This window comes from Akebia trifoliata, chromosome 4, assembly GCF_017979445.1.
Source record: "Akebia trifoliata isolate Shusen 1 chromosome 4, ASM1797944v1, whole genome shotgun sequence".
NCBI classification, from domain to species: Eukaryota; Viridiplantae; Streptophyta; class Magnoliopsida; order Ranunculales; family Lardizabalaceae; genus Akebia; species Akebia trifoliata.
The window spans coordinates 5,516,173-5,539,370 of NC_141378.1; the positions used below are offsets into that span (position 1 = coordinate 5,516,173).

General features: G+C 33.1%; 2 protein-coding genes across 2 annotated transcripts; both read right to left on the reverse strand.

Annotated features, from left to right (window-relative positions):
- Positions 1-2,952: 2,952 nt before the first annotated feature.
- Positions 2,953-4,168, reverse strand: LOC147403252 (multicystatin-like). The gene has a single exon (XM_086437636.1). It carries the CDS (start codon positions 3,970-3,972, stop codon positions 3,280-3,282), a length of 693 nt encoding a protein of 230 aa, XP_086293762.1. The 5' UTR covers positions 3,973-4,168; the 3' UTR covers positions 2,953-3,279.
- Positions 4,169-11,474: 7,306 nt separating this feature from the next.
- Positions 11,475-12,976, reverse strand: LOC147403253 (multicystatin-like). Its single transcript, XM_086438768.1, has one exon. The coding sequence runs from the start codon at positions 12,850-12,852 to the stop codon at positions 11,809-11,811; it is 1,044 nt and encodes a 347-aa protein (XP_086294894.1). The 5' UTR covers positions 12,853-12,976; the 3' UTR covers positions 11,475-11,808.
- Between the last annotated feature and the right edge of the window lie 10,222 nt (positions 12,977-23,198).

Below are 23,198 nucleotides of genomic sequence, written 5' to 3' on the forward strand. Positions count from 1 at the left end.
AAATTAGATATATTATAAATAGTTCTATTAGATTAAGTGGCAGGCCGGGTTGGGCACGGACTAAAAATTATTAAGTCCTGCCCTACCGTTATGGGCTCAATTGACACCTCTATTGGTTAATTGGTGAGCACTGGCTACTGTCACCTATTCATTTGCGATAAATGCATGAGACGCAAAAAGAGTCTGTCCTCCTATGAGAATCTCTAACAAAAGAACTGAATGGAAGAAAATCTGGAAAGCCAAAGCACTCGTTGTCTCCTTTGATTCCGGAAAAGCTATAGATGAAATCACTTTTAAGGTACAACATGTGTTGCATATTTACCTTTATAGACTTTTTTTTTTCACGTTTTGATGAATATTTGAGTTAATCCTTTGTTTTCAGGTGACTTTTACCTTAGAAAAACGATAGTATCTTGAAAAAGCACTTAAGCAGTGATAGTGAAGAAAAAAATAAATGCTTTTTGCTTGAAATAAATACGAGTGTTATACGTGCAAGGAACGTCGCTGGTTCTCTACACACCGTGCAACTTCGAGTCACTATAGCAAGCAAGTTTCTACTAAGATTTCAAATCTTCAGATCTACACCAAATAGCACCGTAGTCCTTTGAGCTCATAGTAAGGGTGGAGTCAGGATTTTGCCCATGTGTGGGGAATTAAGTGTGAAATTATTTTTGTGGAGGCAATAGTGACGGGTTTTTTTTATCGGTCGTTGTTATATGTCGCAATAACTCATAATTTTTTATAGAAATTGAAATTTCTTGACTTGCCCCCAATGTAAATCCACCCTTGACTCAAGGTTTAGATTCGAAGAAAAAAAATTTTAATTTTAATTTTTTTTCTTTTAAATTCTTAAAATTTTGTGCTCTGCATCCTTGTGGCATCTGATCATGTTTTTTGGATGGGGCATGAATGGGCAGTGTTTTTATATTGTCAAATGATGAAAAACTTCTATCTTTTATGATAGAGGAATGAAAAACCAGTTAAATGCCCCAAAAGAAATCTTTTGATTTTTCTTTTGAAAGTAATTATCTTCAACTACCTTGATCAATGTTTTTACATGACGTTTGAAGCGGATGATGAAGGAATTTTTGATAGAAAGATCAAGGATTGTTTAGAAGTGATTAAGGTAAAGTTGAAAACAATGGATCAAAGATGAACTCTAACAGAATAACAATAATTTACCATTAAAGAGCTTCAAAATGAATGCTTGGGAAATAATAATCCAAAGCTTTACCATTATTGGCGAGGTCATTTTTCATTTATATATATTTGTAAAGACCATGGTCAAGTGGCAAATCATCAGTTTGCAAGGCGTAAGAACATGTCATTCGTCTTTTCTGTCTTGTGCAATAATATTTTAAAAAATAAATTTGGAACAAATATTACCACGCAATTACTTTAGAATATTTTAATACTAAAATATTACGTAAGAATGTTTATATTAAGATAAAAAGAAAAAAAAATACATGCTTTAATAAATTGTTAAAGTTGCATGGAAGTCTTGAATCTACTACCTTAGCATCTCCCTTGAACAGGCTCATAGTTTTGAAACCAAGGATTTTTTTTTTTTTTTTTGCTCTTAGATCTTTTCCTCACAAATCTCACGGGATTTAGGATCAACTAATTACGTTAGTGCGTGTAACTATTCTTATAGGACTTCATAAGTCTATGAGTAAAAAATATTCTTTGAAGGTGTGAATTGTATCATATCATTCGGATCTAAGCAGATATAGGGATGAATCTGTATTCAACTTGGATTAGACTCGGATCAAGGGACATTAAATCATATATATTCGACTCTTTTTTATTTGGATATACTCCAAGGGTCCAAATCCACTAAATTTGGATTTCGGATCACTCGAAATTCAAATAAAATCCGACTCATTTTGTGCCCTAATTAAAATACGAAATCCAATTGTCGGATACATAAAAATGTTTATTAGAGAGATACAGATATATACATACATATGTGTAAAAAGGTTACACTGATGATGGGCTGAAGGTCACCTCCTTTCAATATGGATTGCATGTCCATGTGGTCCCCAAAATCATGACCAGATTAGGATGATTCAAAGGGTGGACCCACTTGCAGTGGAAGACTAGTTCAGTAGCTCTTAAACTTTGTTTAACATGTGTTTCTATGAAACTTTACTGTTCCTGGGATTAGATTTGAATCTTATAAAATAAATTTATTGAATCTCTCTCGCCAGAACCATCAGTGGGTGTCACTCAAGAAAAAACACAGTGATCTTAACTACTTGCACACCACCTACAACTGATTGCACCTCATTATTTAAAAAATTCATCCTTGCACTCCTAAGGGAATGAAAAATGTTGCACTATTTTGATTCTTTTCTTTTTTGATTTTTTTCTTTAAGAAAAAAGAAAAGAAAAATTGAGAACATCTTCTTTCTCATTTTTTCATCAGATCATAATTCAGAACATCCTCTTTCACCATCATCTTCTTTTTCTTTCCTTCAAGAAAGAAAGAGTGAGTGAGGTGTAATCATGGTTTTAAAACTTGGTTTCACATCTTGTTCATGCCAAATAGCAAGATAATGAGTCATCTCGGACAAGCTTTCTAATACATTTGAGACGTCTCGTTCAACAATGCGAAAAGCAAATGTGAGATTTTAAATTTCATGTCTGATACATTGACTTGTCAATCTCATCCATGCCTGATACCGAGACGGCTTGGCGATATGTCTCAATCTTGGATGAGTTTTGAACCCTTGGGTGCAATTATTAGGAATTTAAAAATACCTACAAAATAGATTTCGCAATATAGAGTATTTTTTGGGATAAATCATTGGGGATGACTCTTAAGGGATAATTTGAACTCAAGACCTCTGAGCGATCCTGACGGTCTCACGTCACCAACACTTTAGAAATACTAACTACCAATTTGGGTCATAAAACCATCCCAAAATTTATAAACTTAAAATCACCGTAGTCTTCATTTATTTAATGGAAAATGCTAGGATTTTTATTAGCACAAACGACATTTGACACACAACACACATAGTAAGACCATACGAGTGAGATAGGGAGAAAACATCATACCGTCCCCCCCCCTCCAAAGATTCCACTTGAGAATCCCTATAAAATGTCCTCCCATCTCAGCCGTTCATTTTACATAGACCCTTCAACCTCAATATTACTAATTACTATTACAAACAAAGCATACCAACACAAGGAAACAAAGAAAAGCAAGATCAGCCAAAGAGTTAAGAGAAACCCTAACGCCTTATAAACCATAAAATTACTTTCTTTTTAGCCCTAATTTGTAGAAGGGACGAAGGACATGAGTTCTATGGGTTTATGTTCAACCGGAAGATGAACCCAAACAACCACATCAAATAACTTTTCGATCCCATTCTGTTTAGCAGAGATCTGGAGATAATAGTTGACACCTACAACCACTTGTTTCTGGGCTTCTACAACTTCTAAGAATGTAAGAGGACCGCAAATATTATATTTTTGATTGAATTCTTCTACCGAAAATTTTCCAAGTTTTTGAACTTCTTTGTTCGTCTTCACGTCTTTGATTTCGGTCTTTCCTCCTTCCTTTCCTCCTCTCAACAAAGGGACGAAGGAGATGAGTTCCATTGGTTTATGTTCAACCGGAAGATGAGCCCAAACAACCGCATAAAATAACTTTTCGATCCCATTCTGTTTAGCCGAGATCTTGAGATAATAGTTGTCACCTGCAACCACTTGTTGTTGGGCTGCTATGACTTCTGAGAATGTAAGAGGACTGCTAGTATTATTTTTTCGATTGAACTCTTCTACCGAAAATTTTCCAAGTTCTTGAACTTTTTTCTTCATCTTCACGTCTTTGATTTCTGTCTTTCCTCCTGGCATTCCTTTTCCCGACCCAACAACCGAAGAACAAAAACAACAGAGGAACAACAAAAACATCGAAAGGAAAAAAACTGGTGAAGATCTAAACTGTAGTACTGAACTCGCCATGGTTCATGGACTGGTAAAGCTTGCTAATGTGTGTGTGTGTTAGAGAGAGAGAGAGAGAGAGAGAGAGTAATGGTGGTTTGGTTATAATCCTGAGAAGTTTTGTAGAGATTTGATGGAATAGGAGTTGTTATTTATAGATGGTTCATACGCGATGCAGCATTGACACGTTCATCACGAGGGGTAATTGGAAAACAGATATAACGACGACACTAGGATATGGGGCTTCCCTCTTGAAAATATGCTAAGCCTCTAGTTTTTTTCCTTCCTGTTTTACCAGTGTTGTATTTTATTTATTACTTCAAATCTCATATAACGTTGTTTAGAGAAGGAGGAAACGCTAATCAAGGATCTCTTGACACATTAAGAAGGACTCCCGGAAAAATACGTAATGATTTAGATACAAAATTCAATAGTTGAGACTTATGTGTATCTTGAAAACACATATCTTGGAGATACTTATCCTAATAATAAATCTCATTTTTGTGTTTAAATGATCGGATCATGTGTTTTTTTCCATGAGTCTAGGAATCCTGTCTCGTTTTCAAATTGCCTAGTAAATTTCAAACTTCACTCATTCGGTTGACTAGGTTATAAATACTAAAAAAATCATGAGGAGGATTTGAAAATGAACCTAATTAAACTTGAAATAGTTATTTATTTATGTAGTAATTTTATGGAGAAAAAGTAAATATATTAATTATTTAAAAATGTTGAATTTTCTTATAAATTTAATATATTTTTATTTGAATGGTTTGAATAGACTCACGAGGACATCCAAGTATGGTGAAGTTTTTCAATTAAAACTATGATGAGAGTAATTCATGAGAGAATAACATTAGATGATGAAAAATCATTTTCCCAATATGAGAAGTGATCGTCCCTCCTAAACTGGAAAATTAGTAGTTCTCCTTCCCGACTAATATTATGAGACTCCACAAATCATGATAGAGGATTGGGGTGGGTTTGAAGATCCATATGCAGAGAACACAAGACATGGGCCAAAGTATATTAGATAAGTATTGAGTTGTTCGAGTCAACTATCATTATAAGTGGAACAATAAAAAAAAACATGGTCATAGGTTTGAAAGGAAAATGTAATGATATGAAGTTAAAAGATGTTAGGAGTCAAGTATTAGCAGTACAAAGGTGATAATTAATGATGAAATATGTTCTTTTTATTTGAAGTTGGATTGCAATTTATCAAACCAATTGAACTGTGGGTCTAAGCCCGATGAAATATGTGTTTTTTTTTTTTTTTCCACAAATGTTTCATCAGATGTTAGCAATATCTCCAATTTCTATTTTTGAAAATATTTTTTATATTTACATTTTACACTAAAATTTTTGTGATTCTTCTACAAAATCCATTAAATTTTTTCCACACCTATTAATTATCGTTATTTTATTCACTAAAAGATAAAATAGTAATTTTGAAAAGACTCGCGATCCATATGGTGTCCCATTCCTATAGCCAAATATGCTTTCTACGTGACATGTAGCTATTGGAGAGCAAATACATTGGCTGCGTTTCATATTGAAAAATAGCTTAGTTTGGAGTCCAATGTGTCTTAAACTCCTATCAAAACACGTCACGTAGCCACTTTTCCTAAACAGGACAAATCGCGATCCAGATTTTTGTCCCGTTCCGAATGCAAAATATGATGTCTACGTGGCATGTAGCTATTGAAGAACAATCACATTGAGCTGTGTGCCATATAAAAAAACCAATATTGGTAGTTGATTTTCACAACAATCAATTAAATAAATGGTTGTGGGTCCGTTTCTTTATGCCTTGATTAGGAGTGGTGTCAATGGGCTGGTTCGAATCAGGTTTGGTTGAGGCCTAACCCGGGCCTTAAAGAGGCAGGTTCTACCTAGACTAGCCCTATACTAGTGTGGTGGCTTAGTCGACTAAGCCCTAGTCTGGACCTAATAGGCACGGGCCATATAGAATGACTAAAATTCAATATTCTTTTATGAAAAAAATTATTTTTATACATATTTGAAGTCTATCCCATTAAAGTTGAAATTAATATCTTATTAAGGTATGAGAGTTAAATTGTAATTATATAACATATTTTACTTTTATTTGAAAAATATTTTTCTAATTAGATATAATATAAATAATTCTATAAGATTAAGTTGCTGGCCGGGTTGGGCACGGACTAAAAATTGTTAAGTCCATCCCGACCTATACGGGCTCAATTGGCTCATTTAGGTATCATGACTCATTAAAATGAGGCTCTTTCATTGGTGAGTACTGGTTACTGTCTCCTATTCATTTGTGATAAATGCAAGAGACTGTCCAGATGGGCTTGCTATGAGAATTTCTAACAAAAGAACCGTATGGAAGATGAGTCTATCACGTCAAAAGAAAATCTGAAAAGCCGAAGCACTTCTTGTCTTCTTTGATTCTGGAAAAGCTATAGATGAAATCACTTTTAAGGTACAACATGTGTTGCATATTTTAACTTTTTTTTTCACGTTTTGATGGATATTTGAGTTCATCCTTTGTTTTCAGGTGACTCTTACCTTAGAAAAACGATGATCTTGAAAAAGCACTTAAGCAATGATAGTGTAGAAAACAATAAATGCTTTTTGCTTGTAATAAATACAGAGTGTTATAGATGCAAGCAGGGGCGGAGCCAAGATTTTTCTATAACGGGGGCAAACTATAGTTAGTTGTACGGTGAAGGTGAATGGTTTTAGCGAGAAATTAAGAGGTTTTTAGTTTGAAGTTGAAGAAAATGATATTTAGATCATTTTCAATTAATATTTGAGAAGTCCCAGTCAAGAGGCAGTGTCATCAACAAAAAATTGAAGTCGTGAAGGAGTGGGGACAAATGGAAATGTAATTAGTTGAAAATATAGGGGTGTCTCAAAATTTTGTGGGAACAAATGGGGCACGTTATTCATATTTTCAAATAAAAGTTTAGCCTCACGTTGAGACTCTCCATTAAATAGACGGTTTAGATGATATAGGTTTTCAAGAAAAATGTACCCTTAGAAAAAAAATTTGTATTGGTTACTAGGTGATCAGTATTGATTTTTAGGAAATACTCGTTATTCCTCTTATCTCAATTATTTGTTTGATGAAGGAGTTTGAATCTAGCGTTTAAAAAAATAATAAAATGAAAGTGATGTGATTGTCCATAGGTAGATTAGTGACTTATAATCCAAAACATTGGATGCATTTTTTGATGTGTAGTTTAATTTGAATTATCCAACTAATTAAAAAAGTATTTTAGTGAAGCTTATGAAACATTAATAAGATAGAGATAGGGGCGAAGCCTGGCTTTTCCTATAGTGAGGGCAAACTATGATTAGTTGTATAGTGAAGATGAATGATTTTAGGGAGAAATTAAGAGGTTTTCATTTAAAAATTAAAGAAAATAATATTTACATCATTTTCAATTAATATTTGAGAAGTCTCGGTCAAGGGGCAATGCCATCAACAAAAAATTAAGAGGTGAGGGAATGGGGACAAATGGGACATGTAATTAGTTGAAAATATAGGGGTGTCTCAAAATTCTATGGGGGCAAAAATTGGAGGGAGGTGAGGGTGTGGGGGCAAATGGGGAGAGAGGGGAGGGAATGGGGACAAATGGGGCATTTAATTAGTTGAAAATATAGGGGTGTTTCAAAATTATATGGGGGCAAAAATTGAAGGGAGGTGAGGGTGTGGGGGCAAATAGGGAGAGAGGTGAGAAAGTAGGGATAAATGGAGCATGTAATTAGTTGAAAATATAGGGGTGTCTCAAAGTTCTATGGGGGCAATTGCCCCTACCAGCTCCTTACTAGCTCCGCCCCTACATGCAAGGAACGTCGATGGTTCTCTACATACCGTGCTACTTCGAGTCACTATAACAAACAAGTTTCTACTAAGATTTCAAATCTTTGGATCTACACCAAATAACACCGTAGTCCTTTGAACTCATAGTAAGGGTGGAGCTAGGATTTTGCCCACCTATGAGGAATTAAGTGTGAAATTATTTTTGTGGAGGCAACAGCGACGGATTGTTTTTATTGTTCGTTGTTATATGTTGCAATAGCTCATAATTTTTTTTTTTTTTAATAGGGATTGAAACTTCTTGACTTGCCCCCATTGTAAATCTACCCCTGATTCAAGGTTTAGATTAGAAGAAAAAAAAATTTAATTTTGATTTTAAATTTTTTTTAAATTCTTAAAATTTTGTGCCATGCATTCTTGGCATCTGATCATGTTTTTTGGATGGACATGGATGGGCAATTTGAAAACTTTCCTTACTAACTTAATGAGGGAAGTGTTTTTATATTGTCAAATGATGAAAAACTTCTATCTTTTTTGATAGAGGAAAGAAAAACCAGTTAAATGCCCTAAAAGAAATCTTTTGATTTTTCTTTTGAAAGTAATCATCTCCAACTACCTTGATCAATGTTTTTCCATGACATTTGAAGCGGATAATGATGAAATTTAGGATAGAAAGATCAAGAATTGTTTAGAAGTGATTAAGGTAAAGTTGAAAACAATGGATCAAAGATGAACTCTAATAGATTAACAATAATTTACCATTAAAGAGCTTCAAAATGAATGCTTGGGAAATAATACTCCAAAGCTTTTCGATCATTGGCGAGGTCATTTTTCATTTATATATTTGTAAAGACCATGGTCAAGTGGTGAATCATCAGTTTGCAAGACATAAGAACTTGTCATCCGTCTTTTCTGCCTTGTGCAATCATATTTTTAAAAATAAATTTGGAACAAATATTACTACGCAATTACTTTAGAATATTTTAACACTAAAATATTACGTAAGAATATGTATTAAGATAATTTTTTTATAGAAAAAATACATGTTTTAATAAATTGTTAAAGTTGTATGGAAGTCTTGAACCTACTACCTTAGCACCTCCCTTAACTAGGGTTATGATTTTGAAATCAAGGATTTTTTTTGCTTATAGATTTTTTCCTCACGGGATTTAGGATCAACTAATTACGTTAGCGTGTGTAACTATCCTAGTAGTACTTCATAAGTCCATGAGCAAAAAATATTCCTTGAAGGTATGAATTGTAATATATCATTCGGATCTAAATGGATATAGGGATGAATTTGTATTCAACCTGGTTCAGACTTGGATCAAGGGACGTTAAATCATATTCGACTCATTTTTTTATTTGGATATACTATAAGGGTCCAAATCCACTAAATTTGAATTTCGGATCACTCGAAATTCAACTAAAATCCAACTCATTTTGTGCCCTAATTAAAATACGAAATCCAATTGTAGAATACATAAGGATGTTTATTATAGAGATACAGATATATACATACATATGTGGAAACAGGTTACATTGATAATGGGCCGAAGGTTTTCAATATGGATTGCATGTCCATGTGGTCCCCAAGATCATGACTAGATACCACATTGACGTAGGGTATTAAATTATTAAAAATCTGAAAATATATATATATCATTTATGATCAACGTATTTAAATTTGGTGGATTAGTGCACGAACATTTTTCAAAGTATTTTTGTAGTTTAAAATATTAACTTAGAAGATTTTGAAGATAACATTAAATAACATGATAGTTTTGTAATTTAAAAGTTAATTAACGTGATTATAAGATTATATTATATTAAAAGTGAGGGCATTTTTGATCTTCTAAATTTTTGGTCTAAAAAAACACCCCATAGTCCTTCTCTCATTATAATAGTAAAGAAAAAAATATTTGAATCTTTAATAAAAAAAATAAAAAAATAAAAAAATAAAACTATATATAAAATTTAAGAAGAATGAATAATTCAACCATTAAATTTAAGAACAAATAGATTTGATGATGACATACAAACTAATACTTTTCTAGCCAGAGAAAAGATTTAATAGGAAATAAATGGATGTGATGGGAAATCTTTGAAACTCATACACACTCTTACAGTTGGAGAGCATAAACAAAAGATTTAATAGGAAATAAATGGATGTGATGGGGAATCTTTGAAACTCAAACACACTCTTACAGTTGCAGAGCATAAACAAAAGATTTAATAGGAAATAAATGGATGTGATGGGGAATCTTTGAAACTCATAAACACTCTTACAGTTGGAGAGCATAAACAATAATAATACCTTATGATCAATCTCTGTCATTGAGTTGACCGCAAAGATGAGTTAGACAAAGGAGATGCACATTTCTCTATTCTTAACCAAATTCTTACACATCGGCAATCCATAGTATCAATAAGGAGCCGACGATGGCATTGAAGGAATACAAAGAATGTAAAATAATAATAATAATATAATAATAATAATAATAAAAAAGGAAAGAGAAAAAGAGAAAGGATTTCATTTTGTTCTTAAATTTGAAAGAGTACTCAGATATGATTTAAATGATTATAGTAGTGGAAATTTTCTATTCTACATCCAAGTTTAATGTTAAGTGTGCATATTCAAAGTAATATATATTACACCCTCTGATATTATGGAGGAAGGGACGAAAATTGGCTCTCATTCGTCTCCTCAATTCTTTCCCTATCACATTCTTTCCTATATTTAGGTTAGTATTTGCTCCAAACCTTTCAGATTTTTTCACCCTCAAAATCCAAAAGAGATTACAACTACCCCTATTTACTGATTGTGTCATTTATCTCATATATGACACTATCCAGCCATAATAACATTGTTTATTATTAAATATTATTTATTTATCTATGTTGTTTATTTCTTCAAGTTTTTTTTTTTTCTTTTATCAATATTATTTATTTCTAATACTGTTTATTCAATATTTCAAATATATACATATAAATGATGTTCTAAATGAATACGTGACATCTTTTTAAATAAAAATGATTTTTTTAAAAAAAATAACCGGATACCCTTACATTAGATTGCACCTCATTATTTAAAAAATTCATCCTTAAACTCCTAAAGGAAAGAAAAAAGTTACACTATTTTATTTTTTTTGATTTTTTTCTCTAAGAAAAAAATAGAAAAAAAAAGAGAGAAAATATCTTCTTTCTTCTCTTTCATTAGATCATAATTCAGAACATCCTCTTTCACCTTCTTCTTTTTTATTTCTTTCAAGAAAGAGTGAGTGACGTACAATCATGATTTTAAAACTTGGTTTCACGTCTAGTCCATGCCAAATAGCTAGATACTAAGTCGTCTTGTACAAGTTATCTAATATGTTTGAGATATCTTATTCAACAATGAAAAAAATGAACGTGGAATTTTAAATTTTGAGTCCAATACATTAATTTGTCCATCTCATCCATGCCTGATACCGAGATGGCTAGACGACACGTCTCAATCTTAGACAAGTTTTGAAACCATGGGTGCAATTATTAAGAATTTAGAAATACTTACAAAATATATTTTCTCAATATGAAATAATTTTTGGGATAAATCATTGAGGAAGACTCCTAAGGGGTAATTTGAACTCAAGGCCTCTAAAGCGATCCTGATCATCTTACATCACCAACACTTTAGAACTATTAACTACCAATCTGGCTCATAAAACCATCCAAAAAATTATAAATTTAAAATCACCATAATCTTCATTTATTTATTATGCTAAGTTTTTTATTATACCACAAACGACATTTGACACACAACACAAATAATAAGATCATACGAGTGAGACATGGAGAAAACATCATAGGTTCCCCCCAAAGATTTCACTTGAGAATCCCTGTAAAATGTCCTCCCATCTCAACCGTTCATTTTACATAGGTCCTTCAACCTCATTATTTAATTACTATACTACAAACAAAGCACACCCAACAAAGGACTCAAAGAAAAGCAAGATCAGCGAAAGAGTTAAGAGAAACCCTAACGCCTTATAAACCCTAAAATTACATTATTTGAGCTCTAATAGGGTGAAGGAGATGAGTTCTTTGGATTCAGATCCAGGCGGAAGAAGAACAACCGCATTAAATAACTTTGGGATCCCACTCTGTTCAGCCAAGATCTTGAGATAATACCTGAAACCTGCAACCACTTGTTTCTGGGCTTCTATGACTTCTGAGAATGCGAGAGGAGCGTAAATATTATATTTTTGATTGAACTCTTCTACTGAAAATTTTCCAATTTCTTGAACTTCATTGTTCGTCTTAACGTCTATGATTTCTATCGTTCCTCCTAGTATTTCTGGATGCGAAGGTGTGAAGGAGATGAGTTCTTTTTGTTTTTGTTCAACCGGAAGAGGATCCAAAACAACCGCATCAAATAACGTTACAGTCCCATTCTCTCTAGCCTTGATCTTGAGATAATACTTCATACCTGCAACCACTTGTTGCTGGGCTTCTACGACTTCTAAGAATATAAGATCATCGCCAGTTTTTCGATTGTGCTCTTCTACCGAAAATTGTCCAAGTTCTTGAACTTCTTGGTTCGTGTACACGTCTTTGATTTCGGTCAGTCCTCCTGGCATCGACCAAGGTTGGAAGGAGATGAGTTCTGTTGGTTTATGTTCAACCGAAAGAGGAACAAAAACAACCGCATCAAATAACTTTACGATCCCATCCTGTTTAGTCTCGATCTTGAGATAATACTTGTCACCTGCAACCACTTGTTTCTGGGCTTCAACGACTTCTAAGAATGTAAGAGGATCGCCAGTATTATAATTTCGATTGAACTCTTCTACCGAAAATTTTCCAAGTTTTTGAACTTCTTTGTTCGTCTTCACGTCTTTGATTTCTGTCTTTCCTCCTGGTATTCCTTTTTCCGACGTCAAAGAAGCAAATACCCCATTAAAGTCCTTTCGAAGCTTCAAATTCGAAGAACTATAACTAAAATTCTTTCGAATAACAAGGTGGTTCGAATTCAAAATCGAATTTGAACTCAAATTCGAGTTTAATCGAGGAATTGAACATGGAAAACAAACGAGTGAAATCGAAGCCATTAAAGAACAAAAATAGAGAGATTGAAAGTTGCAGAAGTTCGAGTTTCTTTCTCTCCAAAAAGGTACGATTTTTCAGAGAAACAGAGGTTGTGGAGGAAGAAGAAGAGATGAGGTCGATAATGAAGCTTATGCTTTATATATATCCGTGATGTAGCATTGACACGTTCATCACGTTGGGCAATTGGAAAAGAGATAGATAACGACGACACAACGTGATGTACATGGAGCAAGACACATGGGATTATTGGAAAAGAGACAGATAATAACACCCCCATATGAACCTGGAGGAAGACACTAAAGGCTTAGCATGTTTTTTCTAAACGTGGGGCTTCTCTCTTCAAAACATGCTGAGCCTTTGGTTTTTTTTTTCCTTCCTGTGTTTACCAGTGTTGTATTTTATTTATTACTTCAAACCTCATATAAGGTTATTTAGAGAAGGAAAACACATGATACCAATGACTCCTGAGAAAACACATGATACCAATGATTTAGATATAAAATTCAACAGTTGAGATTTACACATATCTTGAAAACTTGGAGATACTTATCCTGATAATAAATCTCAATCATTGAATTTTGTATTTAAATGCACGATCGGGATCATGTTTTTTTGACATGAGTCAAGGAATCTTAACTCATTTTCAATTGCCTAGTCAATTTCAAACTTGACTCATTCAGTTGATTAGGTGATTTAAGCCCAATATTCAGCAGAATACTAAATAAAAAAAATCATGAAGATGATTTGAAAATGCACCTAATTAAACTTGAAAGAGTTATTTATTTATGTAATAATTTTATGGAGAAAAAGTAAATATATTAATCATTTAAAAATGTTGAATTTTCTTATAAATTTAATATATTTTTATTTGAATGGCTTGAGTAGACTCATTAGGACATTCAAGTACAGTGAAGTTTTTTAATTTTAAAACTATGATGAGAGTAATTCAAGAGAGAATAACATTAGATGATGAAAAATCATTTTCCCGATATGAGAAGTGCTCTTCCCTCCTAAAGCGGAAAATCACTTTGAATAATAAATTCAATTTTAGAAAAGAAAAAAAAGAAATGTAAAATTCACCTTTTTTTTTTTTTTTTACTTGGGTTATCAAACAGATTCTAAATAGAAAGTTGGGATAGGGTCTTTTCAGCAAAATACTCAAAAAGACAAATTTAAATTTTCATAGAAGGATAATCGAATGTAAAAGATCAGGGCAGTTTGAGAATGTGTATATTGTACGAATCCCAAGGGACGTTAGAAGTTTGACCGTGGTCCTTGAGAGTGAGAATACGTTATTTATAGCATGGAAAACAAAACAAGAGAGATTTACCCCCACATACTCAACTGTTGCACTTTTATTACAAAAACTCCCTAGAAGTTCTAACAATTACTCATCATATCTCACTTTATCAACTTTGTTACCGAGCAAACTTGGATTGGGATTCACGTCATAAATTTCTAATTTTTTGTAATTATGTTACTTAACATACCTTGGAGTGGATTCTAACCACATTGAGTTGTGGCGTTCAAAAAAATGATATGACGTACAAAATTATAGAGGATAAAATTCTAAGAACTTTAAAAAGATACTCTTTAAAAAAAAAAAAAATTCACAGTTGAATTTTAATTTTAAATTTGAGAGTTCGATATCCATCCATTTTCAACATCTATTATCAAGATTAAAAATATTTTTTTTATTTAAAATTTTTCTGTCAAATCTAAGATTTTACATACAATCTAGAAGTATTGTGTTGTTGGATTGTTAATTTAATTGTCCATGTGGGTCCAATGACCCTTTGTAAGATTTGAAATCTTACTAAATTAGCCATAGCAGGATGATTCATAAAGTAAGGTTTGTGCAGGTAATAAACTTGATAAAGCATGAGAGTTTTTTGTAATAAAATTGTAGCAGATAGATCTGCTCGGTAAATCTCTTTGAAAATAATTCTAATCCATGACTCACGATACCAAAGTATCGTACAACCATTTTTTATTTTTCCAAAGATTTGTTTTTCTTTCCTCAATTTGCAGATTTTTTAATCGTTCGACATTATATATTGGTTGACTTGGTTGAGTCGACACTTAAGTAACTCAGAGCACCAAGTTGGATTTGTACTAATTCCCCAATTTATACCGTTTTACCCGATCAAACACCCAAAAAATATATTTGACTCGCTCACTTACTTAGCCCTCTTATAACTTTTATGCCGAGTTGACTCAAATATAAATTGGGTCACATGGCATCTTATTATGGGCGTGCCCAAAGCCCCCCACTAACAAATTGGATTGATGTGATTAAGTCCCCAAGGAATTTAACTGGCTCGACAAGGTTTGCTACTTTATATACCTCATGATACAGTAAGAGATTCTTTTATTGAACTGACATTTTCCTATTTAATCTGGCAAATTGAATTTGATTAAGGCGGTGTTTGTTTGCGCTATTTTTCAGTGCTTATTGCTGAAAAAAATTAAATTTAGCACTTTTGTCAAAATAGCGCGTTTGTTTACTCGTGCTTATTACTGAAAATAAGTGAAAAAAATTCAGCACTATTTTGATGTTGAAAAAAAGTGCTGAAGCGGTAAGCACTTCGCTTTTTTCAACACGGACAAGTATGCCCTTATTCTTAAAAGGATATTACCTCTTATATCCCATGGATAAATATATAAACACCCCACAAATTAATAAACCCACACCATAGCTAAATTATTTTATCTTATATGAGTTAAAAGTTTTTGAATGAGTTGATTTTTGGTGAAGATGATCTCTACAATGAGGAGATCATCCTCACAAAAAATCAGCACATCTTGAAACTTCTAACCCTATCAAAACAAGTTCAAGAACCGTAAATTGTCCATTTTTTTTTTTTTTTGAAAACTATTTTTAATGAGTTAGAAGTTTCAAAATAGACTGATTTTTTGGTGAGGATGATCTCTAGACCATATAGATTATCCTCACTAAAAATTTGCTCATTCCAAAAACTTTAACCCATATAAAATAAAATAAAAAATGGCTATAGTGTGGGTTGCCCTTATTAATTCATAGGGTGCTTTTATAATGACATATCCTTCATTTCCATTGAAAATTATTCATCCAAAATTAAGTTCTTTTAAAGTTGATTTCAAATTTTGGTGACTTGTATGACATTATTATTTTTAATTTGAAATTTGTGGGTTTTTATAAATAGAAATTATTATTTATAAATTGAAGATTTGAGTATTATTTATTATTTAAAAATAAATTGTATTTTAATTTTATAAGAAATAATATATTTTATTGTGTTTGATAATAAATAAGCATATGATTGTAAGGGTAACAAAGACAATTTATCAATTTCAGTAATGTGTAACAAATATGATTCAGCATCTAAACAAACAACTTTTTCAGCACTTAAATTCAACGCTTATAAGTTTCAGCGCTTAATGCTATTCAGCACTTATTTTTTTCAGTTTAACAAACAGCACCTAAGTCCCTGTTTATTTCGTTTGACTCAATGAGTCTAGCTTACAAAAAAACATGATGTATAAGTATGCATTCAGATTAATAACTAATTTTTTTTTTACTTTATAAGAAACGTATGTATAAAAGAAAACCCGATGTTGAGTTTACCTATAATCGACTCTTACATAGGTCTAACCATATAAAAAGTGGTATGGCGAAGTCTATGATGTACTATTGCCAATTGTCATATTCCCCTATAATGTATCTTTATTGTAGAGAACACCTTCCCACCAATTTATATAATTTTAAGATTGTAAAATACATAATAATTGGTCATAACCCCCCCTCCAGCTCTTTTGTTTTCTTGTGGCAGAACATACACTCTTGATCTAGACAACACATGGACTAATCACCTAACAAAGGTGTTGGTACAACCTTATTCTCTTTATCAAAATCGCCTTAAATAAATCTCATATGCGACATTCAAGTACATGGGACCACATACTCGAAGCCGCAGAGGCTACCATATCAAACCTCGTGGTCTTATCTTCAACCACACTTAGGCTCACACTACAATAAATAGGGTCACGTGGTACTTTATTATGGGCATGACTTAACCACTTGACCAATATAGTTGCTCAGTACTATAATTAGTCTCCTATCGTTATTTGTAAAGCCGACTCAACTAACAAATTGGATTGACGAGATTAAGTCCCCAAAAATTTAACTAGCTCGACAAAGTTCACTACTTTATATACCTCATTGTATAGTAAGAGGTTTTTTTATATTGAATTGACATTTACCTATTTAATTCGACAAATTGAGTTTGATTAGGTCCCTATTTATTTCGTTTAACTCGATGATTCTAACTCACAACAATGGTACCAAACGTTGATACTACCTTGCTCTCTTTATTCAAATCGCCTTAAATAAATCTCATATGCGACATTCAAGTATATGGGACCACATACTTGAAGCCATAGAGGGTAACATATCAAACCTCGTGGTCTTATCTTCAACCACACCTCGCTCCCACTATAGTAAATAGGGTCACGTGGCACTTTATTATGGGAATGACTTAAGCCCTTGAGCAATATAATTGTTCGATATTATAATTGGTCTCCTATCCTTATTTGTAAAGTCGACTCAACTAACAAATTAGATTGACGTGATTAAATTCCCAAGAAATTAACTAGCTCGACAAAATTCGCTACTTTATATACCTCATTGTATAGTAAGAGATTTTTTTATATATTGAATTGACATTTACCTATTTAATTCCGCAAATTGAGTTGGATTAGGTCCCCATTTATTTCGTTTAACTCGATGACAACAAAAACGAATCGAGCCTTACATAAGTTAATCATATAATAAGTGGTACGGCGAAATCTATGATGTACTCTTGTCACATATTCTCCGGTGTATCTTTATTGTAGAGAACACCTTCCTACCCATTTGTTTGATTTTAAGCGTGTAAAACACGTAATGATTGATCATAACCAACCCCCCCTAATGTAGGGAACATCTTCCTACCCATTTGTATGATTTTAAGATTGTAAAATACATAATAATTGATTATAAACCCGCACCCTCCCCCCGCCTCTTTTGTCTTCTTGTGGTACAACGCACTTGCATCTCTCCCCCCTCCCCCTCTTTTTGTCTTCTTGTGGCAGAACATACAATTTCATCCCAGCATCAGAACATACAACTTCATCCCAGCATCCCCCCCCCCCCCCCCCCCCCGGCTTCTTTTGTCGAACATACACTATTGATCCAGACAACACATGTATTAATCACCTCGCAAAGGTGTTGGTACAACCTTGCTCTCTTTATCAAAATCGCCTTAAATAAATCTCATATGCCACATTCAAGTACATGGGACAACATACTCGAAGCCACAGAGGCTAACATATTAAACCTCGTGGTCTTATCTTCAACCATGCCTTATCGCTCACTACCACAAGCGTCACTCTTCAATGGTACCCAATGTTGATACTACCTTCCTCTCTTTATCAAAATCGCCGTAAATAAATCTCATATGCCACATTCAAGTACATGGGACAACATACTCGAAGCCACAGAGGCTAACATATTAAACCTCGTGGTCTTATCTTCAACCATGCCTTATCGCTCACTACCGCAAGTGTCACTCTTCAATGGTACCCAATGTTGATACTACCTTCCTCTCTTTATCAAATTCGCCTTAAATTAATCTCATATGCGACATTCAAGTATATGGGACCACATACTCGAAGCCATAGAGGCTAACATATTAAACCTCGTGGTCTTATCTTCAACAATGCCTTATAGTGTTGATACTACCTTCCTCTCTTTATCAAAATCGCTTTAAATTAATCTCATATTCGACATTCAAGTATATGGGACCACATACTCGAAGTCATAGAGGCTAACATATCAAATCTCGTGGTCTTATCGCTCACTACTGCAAGCTTCACTCTTCAATGGTACCTTTCCTTCGCACGTCTACTTCACATGCATGGTAATGTTATACGGTAGATACCCGAGAATGAACAAAATGAAGTTTGACCGAGACTTGTGTTTACACAATGTCCTAAAGACAATTTTGTTCCAGTAACTTGGTGTCCACGGATCAATGAACAATTATCTCCCACGATACAACGATCACACGTGTAAAGGCAGCACTTCAATCTACACGTTTAGCGAACCGAACGCTAATGTTATACTCTCAAAGAATGCAGACGAGAAATCAGAATGCAAGCAATTTAAAATAACAAAGAAGAAGAGAAAATTTTTAATTAGAAAAACTCAGGTTGAAATGACCTATTTATAGAATTTTAAAAGACAAGGTGTCTCTTGGGAAAATATGTTTCTAAGAGACATAATGTCTCTTAGAAAAGGAAAGGTGTGTCTCTTAAGAGACAACCCAAAACTAAAAGATGTATCCATATAGAACGAACATGCACCCATGAAAATCAAGAGATGTGTCCATCTTTGAATTAAGGGGTGTGCCCCTTCAAAATCAAGAGGTATGCCCTTTCTAAATCAAGGGATGTGCCCCTTCAAAATCAAGAGGTGTGTTCTTTCTGATAGGAATAAAAAGGGTTGTTTGGAGCCGATTTGTCATTCACCCCACATGGATTTTTGACAACTACATATAAATATAAATACATGAAACTATTTTCTTTGTTGAGAAGAATAAGTTTTCAAGCGGTCCTGCCACAAATAAATAATGGGACCCACTTAAATTGTAGCTCAAATAGACTCACTCGATCACAAAAATCTGGAAAAACTACAGATTTTTCCAACAGGTAATGCACACACGTTTAGTTTAAGAAACAATACCCCTTCCTTCTCTCTTCACTGCTGGACGTTATCCTCAATAGTACCTTTCCTTCACACGTAACTTGCACACATGCTACTTCACAAGTGTGGTACTCCACACACGTTTAGTTTATGAAACAATACCCTTTCCTCCACACATCACTGTATTACACGCCAACTTGTTTCCAATCTTGCCTCTACCGCTCATGTGCACAACAAGCTTTCTCTTAAGCACACAAGCTTCCACTTAGGCTATGTTTGGATTGAGAGCAGTGGAGAGAGAGAAGAAAAGGAAAGATAAGAGAAATTGAATTTCTCTTCACCATGTTTGGATTGACAAGAGAGAACTTGGGAAAACTTTGGAATTTTAAAATTCCTCAAAAGGAAAAAAAAAATAAAAATTTTCGCTGTTGAATTTTAGTTTTAAATATGAGAATTCGATATCCATCCATTTTAAACATCTACTATCAAGATTAAAAAGATTTTTTTTTTTTTTTTCTTCTGTCAAATCTAAGTTTTTACATACAATCTAGAAGTCTAGTGTTGTTGGACTGTTAATTTTATTGTCCATGTGGGCCCAATGACCCTTTGTAAGATTTAAAATCTTACTAAATTAGTCATGGTAGCATGATTCATAAAGTGAAGCTTTGTGCGGGTAACAAACTTGCTAAAGTTGGAGAGTTTTTTTTGTAATAAAATTGCAGCAGACAGGTCTGCCCGGTAAATCTCTTTGAAAATAATTTTAACCCGTGACTCACGATACCAAAATATCGTACGACCATTTTTTAATTTTTCCAAAGATTTGTTTTTCTTTTCTCAATTTACAGATTTTTTTTTGAATCGTAGATCTTTCTCTTTGGGATACACCTGGAAAAGATCAACAGTTCTGTACCCTTCTCACGTCAGTCTAGTTCAGATTGAGTAAAAAAAATTTCGAGTCTGTAAATCATTAGCGATTTCTTTTTTCACATGTAACGCAAATGGCACAGTAAAAATTTGTCATGTAAAGTAACTAGATGGAGGAAAAGTTTTCGTTGACTTTCAGTCTTCTTTCAACTGACTCCCTTGATTTAAAATAGATTAGAATATCCTCCCTCAATCTTTGACTTGACCTAGTCTATGAAAGTTTGAATCATCCACATGTTTGGGTATTTACTTTAGTCTCATCCTTTACATGCAACTTGACGATAATCAAAGAATATTTGGTCCACCTCATGTTATTAGTCATAAAAATCATGGTTGAATACGAAACATAAAGATTAGGGGTGCAACTTGGTCCAGTTCAATCCGAGAATCAAACCAAATCGATAGTGTTGGAATGGTTTGGTTTGACTTGGAATAAGTTGCGATTTAGTTTTAGATTACAAAAATGGAGAATCGATCAATCTGATTTGATTCTCGGATCAAGTTTGTATAGAATCGAACAAAATCGAAAACCAAATCCTATGCAATATATATAATAATAATGATAATAATTATTATTATTATGAATTATTTTAAGAGTTGAGACATAAATTAATGATCTTTTATTAATAAACTAATGACTTTTTATGAATAGATTTGTGATTTATTGTGTGAAATTTTATGTTCATTTTTTCATTAAAAAATATTACTTACAATTTATAGAATATTGGAATTCTATAGAATCGACCGAACCAAACCGACTTTAATTCAGATTGGGTTGTTTTAGTTCCACTGGAATTTGGTTCGGTTCGGTTCTAGCTCTTATTTAGTAGAACCGACTTAAGTCAGTACAATTCCAATTTGACCTCAAACTGAACAAAGGTGCACCCCTGATAAAGACTAATGATAATTTGACTCAAACATCTCTTGACGTGGCAATTACAAAATCATAAATCTTTTTATGGTGTATCCCCAAAGCAAAGGATATACGATTCTGTGACAGGGTGTGTTAAAAAAGAGCATTAGATTATCATGACTCAAACATAAATGTGTCACCTCGTGATATATTTTAATACAATATGAAAGTTTAATTGTCTTAAAAAGTTTGTTGTGGTACAATTTAACTGAAATGAGACAGAGATCAATACTTGTTTTCATGTTGATAGTGGTGATTCGTTTGAGATCTATTGACTCAATTACAAAAGTGACACATAGAGAACTTGAAATCCAGATAAGTAAAATAAGATATCAACCTCTCATCATTATAAACAATGCCACGACACTTCAAAATAGACAATATTTGAATTGAATATTTAACAGTTGGGATTTTATAATTTTTGTTGAGTTAATAAATCCCAAACAATTATGAAATGAGTCGTGTTGGAGTGACATCAAGATTGGACCTCATATCACACGTATTGAAGTGAAAGTGGATAGGAACCATAGATGCTTTTTCACTTGCATCTCGAGGAAAAACATCTATGGTTCCCATACACTTTCAGATCAGGGTATGCAATGTGAAGTCCAATCATGAGTCACTTTAGTATTATTCTTATGAAATTGATAAATACTATTTACTACAGGTTTTTATGCAATCTTGAGCGTACACGTGTCACGTAAGAGTGAGGTGATAAATGAGTAGTAGTGGCAAGTGGAGTACCATATGTAGAAATTTGAATTTATTGAGATTCTTGGATTAATAATACAAAAGTCCCAATAGGGTATTTATAGGCATTACATCAATCAAGATATATGAAAACTACCTAATATAAATATTCTAAAATATCCTAATTGATATATTCTAAATATCAATATATATTCTAGAATATCTTTCGTCACAACCTTCCATTTGGGTAAGATACACTAACAATGATATAATGTATCTCATACATTTTAATACAGTGCATCTTATTCTCTAATATCCTCCCACAATTGCATGGTCCTTTGAAAATGGAATATGCAATTGGTTTTGTTGAATAATTGCTTGATCTCAATAATGGATATGTTTATTGATCGTCGAAGTGCCAATCGTGCTTGCTGGAGGTCACCGTCTGTCTATGAAGTCCATCACTGTCGCATCCTGCTCGTTTTGAGTCTGTCGGAGCCGGTGGCTTATTAGACCAAATCTGCCATGATCTCTCCCAGAAGCATAAAAAGTAGGATTGTGCCATTTAAATGAAAAAACTCTCGTTGGAGAGATTTTATATAGGGAAAAAAAATGAGATCATGTAACATGAATGTGTGAAATTGGGAGATTTGTAGAGATATAGAAGGAGTTGTGATTTTTATTGGAAAAACAAAAAACCTAGAATAATAGAAAAGAAGAGAATAAAAGATATCTAGATCCGAAACATAGAGAAAGACGGTATTTTTATTGAAAAAAATACTAATAACATAACAAAATGATTAAGGTTCGGCGATGGCAATGGCACCATCGCCGAAGATGACACACCAAGATCGATGTGCTCAGTGGAGCTTGAGCTCTGATACCATGTAGAAATTTGAATTTATTGAGATTCTTGGATAAATATTACAAAAGTCCCAATAGGGTATTTATAGGCATTACATCAACCAAGATATATGAAAACTACCTAATATAAATATTCTAGAATATCCTAATTGATATATTCTAAATATCAATATATATTCTAGAATATATTTCGTCACAACCTTCCATTTGGGTAAGATACACTAACAATGATA

Excerpts from the sequence above, each read along its gene's own strand:
- LOC147403252 (XM_086437636.1), bottom strand. The coding sequence starts at position 3,972 with ATGGCGAGTTCAGTACTACAGTTTAGATCTTCACCAGTTTTTTTCCTT.
- LOC147403253 (XM_086438768.1), bottom strand. The coding sequence starts at position 12,852 with ATGGCTTCGATTTCACTCGTTTGTTTTCCATGTTCAATTCCTCGATTA.